At 40.2% G+C, this 2,589-nt stretch overlaps 1 protein-coding gene across 1 annotated transcript; it reads right to left on the bottom strand.

Moving 5' to 3' along the window:
- Positions 1-4: 4 nt before the first annotated feature.
- LOC102738930 (myosin regulatory light chain 12B) lies at positions 5-1,802 on the bottom strand. The gene is made up of 2 exons (XM_081810347.1): positions 1,616-1,802; positions 5-177 (listed from the first exon to the last, which is right to left on the bottom strand). Exons 1-2 carry the CDS (start codon positions 1,743-1,745, stop codon positions 5-7), a joined length of 303 nt encoding a protein of 100 aa, XP_081666473.1. The 5' UTR covers positions 1,746-1,802.
- Between the last annotated feature and the right edge of the window lie 787 nt (positions 1,803-2,589).

The raw sequence follows: 2,589 nt of genomic DNA, 5'->3' as shown, positions 1-2,589 counted from the left end.
TCTTTCAATCATCTTTGTCTTTTGCTCCATGTTTAAGGATGCGCGTAAACTCAATATAATTGAAATTTCCCTTTTTGTCGATAGGCGCTTCTCTGTACAGCTCATCCACTTCCTCGTCTGTAAACCGATCTCCCATGGTTGTCAGCAGCTCTCTCAGGTAATCTTCCTGGATGGTGCCTAGAAGGCAGTAGAGAGGAGGGAGTCATGAATACTTCCTGGCGCTTTAATGGTTCATTTCTAAACTAGGTCAGTGTTACAAAATATTTCAGAATACCCACATTTACGTGAACAAAATAAATTAGTGAACTAAAGCAATATGTAACTATATCATTATGTTTGCCTATTACTTTTTTTTTTTAAGATTTTATTTATTTATTTGAGAAAGAGAGAGAGAGAATGAGCCAGGGGATGGGCAGAGAAGCAGGATCCCCGCTGAGCAGAGAGCCCGATGTGGGGCTTGATCCCAGGCCTCTGGGATCATGACCTGAGCCGAAGGCAGACGCTTAACTGACTGAGCCACCCAGACTTTTAGAATTATTACTTTTGGAGTTCTTTCAATACTTTTAGAGTTCTTTTAGAGTTATTGCTATTACTTGACTATTACTTTTAGAGTTCTTTCATTTTAGAGATTTTTTACAGCCACCCCCTCTACTATTACTGGAGTCCAAGCTGCCCTTGTGTCTTACCTGGATGATAGTAATAGTCTCCTAACTGCCTATTACTTTTAGAGTTCTTTCATTTTAGAGGTTTTTTAAAAAAAATATTTTATTTATTTATTTGAGAGAGAGAGTGTGTAAGCAGGGGAGGGACAGAGGGAGAAGCAGCAAATCTCAAGCAGACTCTGCACCGAGCACGGAGCCCAACATGGGGCTCAATCTCATGACCCCGAGATCATGACCTGAGCTGAAACCAAGAGTGGGATGCTTAACAATGAGCCACCCAGGTGCCCCATCTTTCACTGTAAAAGCTCAGTTAATACATTATAATGCTTACAAAATTAATTTGGAGCAAGTGTTTTCTAGAGGAGGAAAAAAAAAACCCTCTATATTTCAGAGATGCAAAGAAAAAAAAAGGGCAGCTGCCCAGAAAAAAAACCAAATGTGCACAAGGGACGGTGCAGTTGTGACAGGCAGAGACAGGAAGCAGGAAGAGGGTGCAAGGTGTCTCTGACGAAGTGTGCGGGTGGCTGAGGAAGGGGTTAAGAGAAGGAAAGGGGAAATGAGAGCAGTAAGAAATGTGAATAGCTAGGCTTTACACTCTTTAAAATGAGGAAAAAAAAAGATTTTACCTGTTGAAGTTAGTTAATTATACTTTTTGGTGAGATTTACAGTCACTTTAAGAAGTAGTTTTCATTGTCTAGAAATACTATTTAACAGACAATTCTCCGTTTGGCTTTCAGAAAGCTCTGAACCAAATTCAAAGATTAACACCACAAACCGGGCAGCTTTCTGACCCATATACCTGTGACCTCCCCATTCTCGGTCATATTATCCTATTATAAATGATAGTTTATTCATTTTTTTTAAGTTCTATTTTACTCATCTTTTTCATTTCCTAAAAAGTGTTTCATGTAGTCTGGAATGAGGGTGGGCATGAACAAACAAAGAGCACTCACCAGTTGCTTCTTCATCAAAGCAAGCAAAAGCGTTTCTGATGACATCTTCCGGATCTGTGCCATTTAACTTCTCACCAAACATTGTGAGGAACATGGTGAAATTTATGGGCCCTGGAGCTTCATTCATCATGGCCTCAAGGTATGCATCGGTTGGATTCTTCCCTATAAGATTTCACATTTTAACATTTAAGGACAAAGAACTAATTTCAATACATAATTATTTTGTTATTATGCTCCCCAGTATATTTTTAAGTTACATCATCATCACATGGAACTATTTTTTCAATTAACTTGCATTAAGAACATTTTTATTTTTTAATTTTTTAAAAGATTTTATTTATTTATTTGACAGAGAGAGACACAGCGAGAGAGGGAACACAAGCAGGGGGAGTGGGTGAGGGAGAAGCAGGCTTCCCAATGAGCAGGGAGCCCGATGTGGGGCTCGATCCCAGGACCCCGGGATCATGATCTGAGCCAAAGGCAGACGCTTAACGACTGAGCCCCTCAGGTGCCCAAGAACATTTTTAAAAGACAATTTTTAACAATGTAAAAAATCTTTGATATATCATTATGTATTGTGAGCGTAGGTTGAATGTTTTTCATTCACTGATACTTTCTGCAACTTTTTTTTTTTTTTAAAGATTTTATTTATTGGGCGCCTGGGTGGCTCAGTTGGTTAAGCGACTGCCTTCGGCTCAGGTCATGATCCTGGAGTCCCTGGATCGAGTCCCGCATCGGGCTCCCTGCTCGGCGGGGAGTCTGCTTCTCCCTCTGACCCTCCCAACCCTCCCCCCTCTCATGTGCTCTCTCTCTCAGTCTCTCTCTCAAATAAATAAATAAAATATTTAAAAAAAAATATTTAAAAAAAAATAAAGATTTTATTTATTTATTTGAGACAGAGAATGAGAAAGAGAGAGCACATGAGAAGGGGGAGGGTCAGAGGCAGAAGCAGGCTCCCTGCCGAGCAGGGAGCC

Source organism: Leptonychotes weddellii, unplaced genomic scaffold, assembly GCF_054177405.1.
Source record: "Leptonychotes weddellii isolate Sample4059 unplaced genomic scaffold, ASM5417740v2 HiC_scaffold_23147, whole genome shotgun sequence".
Taxonomy (NCBI): Eukaryota; Metazoa; Chordata; class Mammalia; order Carnivora; family Phocidae; genus Leptonychotes; species Leptonychotes weddellii.
Note: the sequence above shows the minus strand (reverse complement) of the source record. Positions and strands in the feature narration are given on the sequence as shown.

Excerpts from the sequence above, each read along its gene's own strand:
- LOC102738930 (XM_081810347.1), bottom strand. The coding sequence starts at position 1,745 with ATGATGAATGAAGCTCCAGGGCCCATAAATTTCACCATGTTCCTCACA. Across the intron at positions 178-1,615 it reads CTTTGATGAAGAAGCAACTG|GCACCATCCAGGAAGATTAC; the intron begins GTGAGTGCTCTT and ends ACTGCCTTCTAG.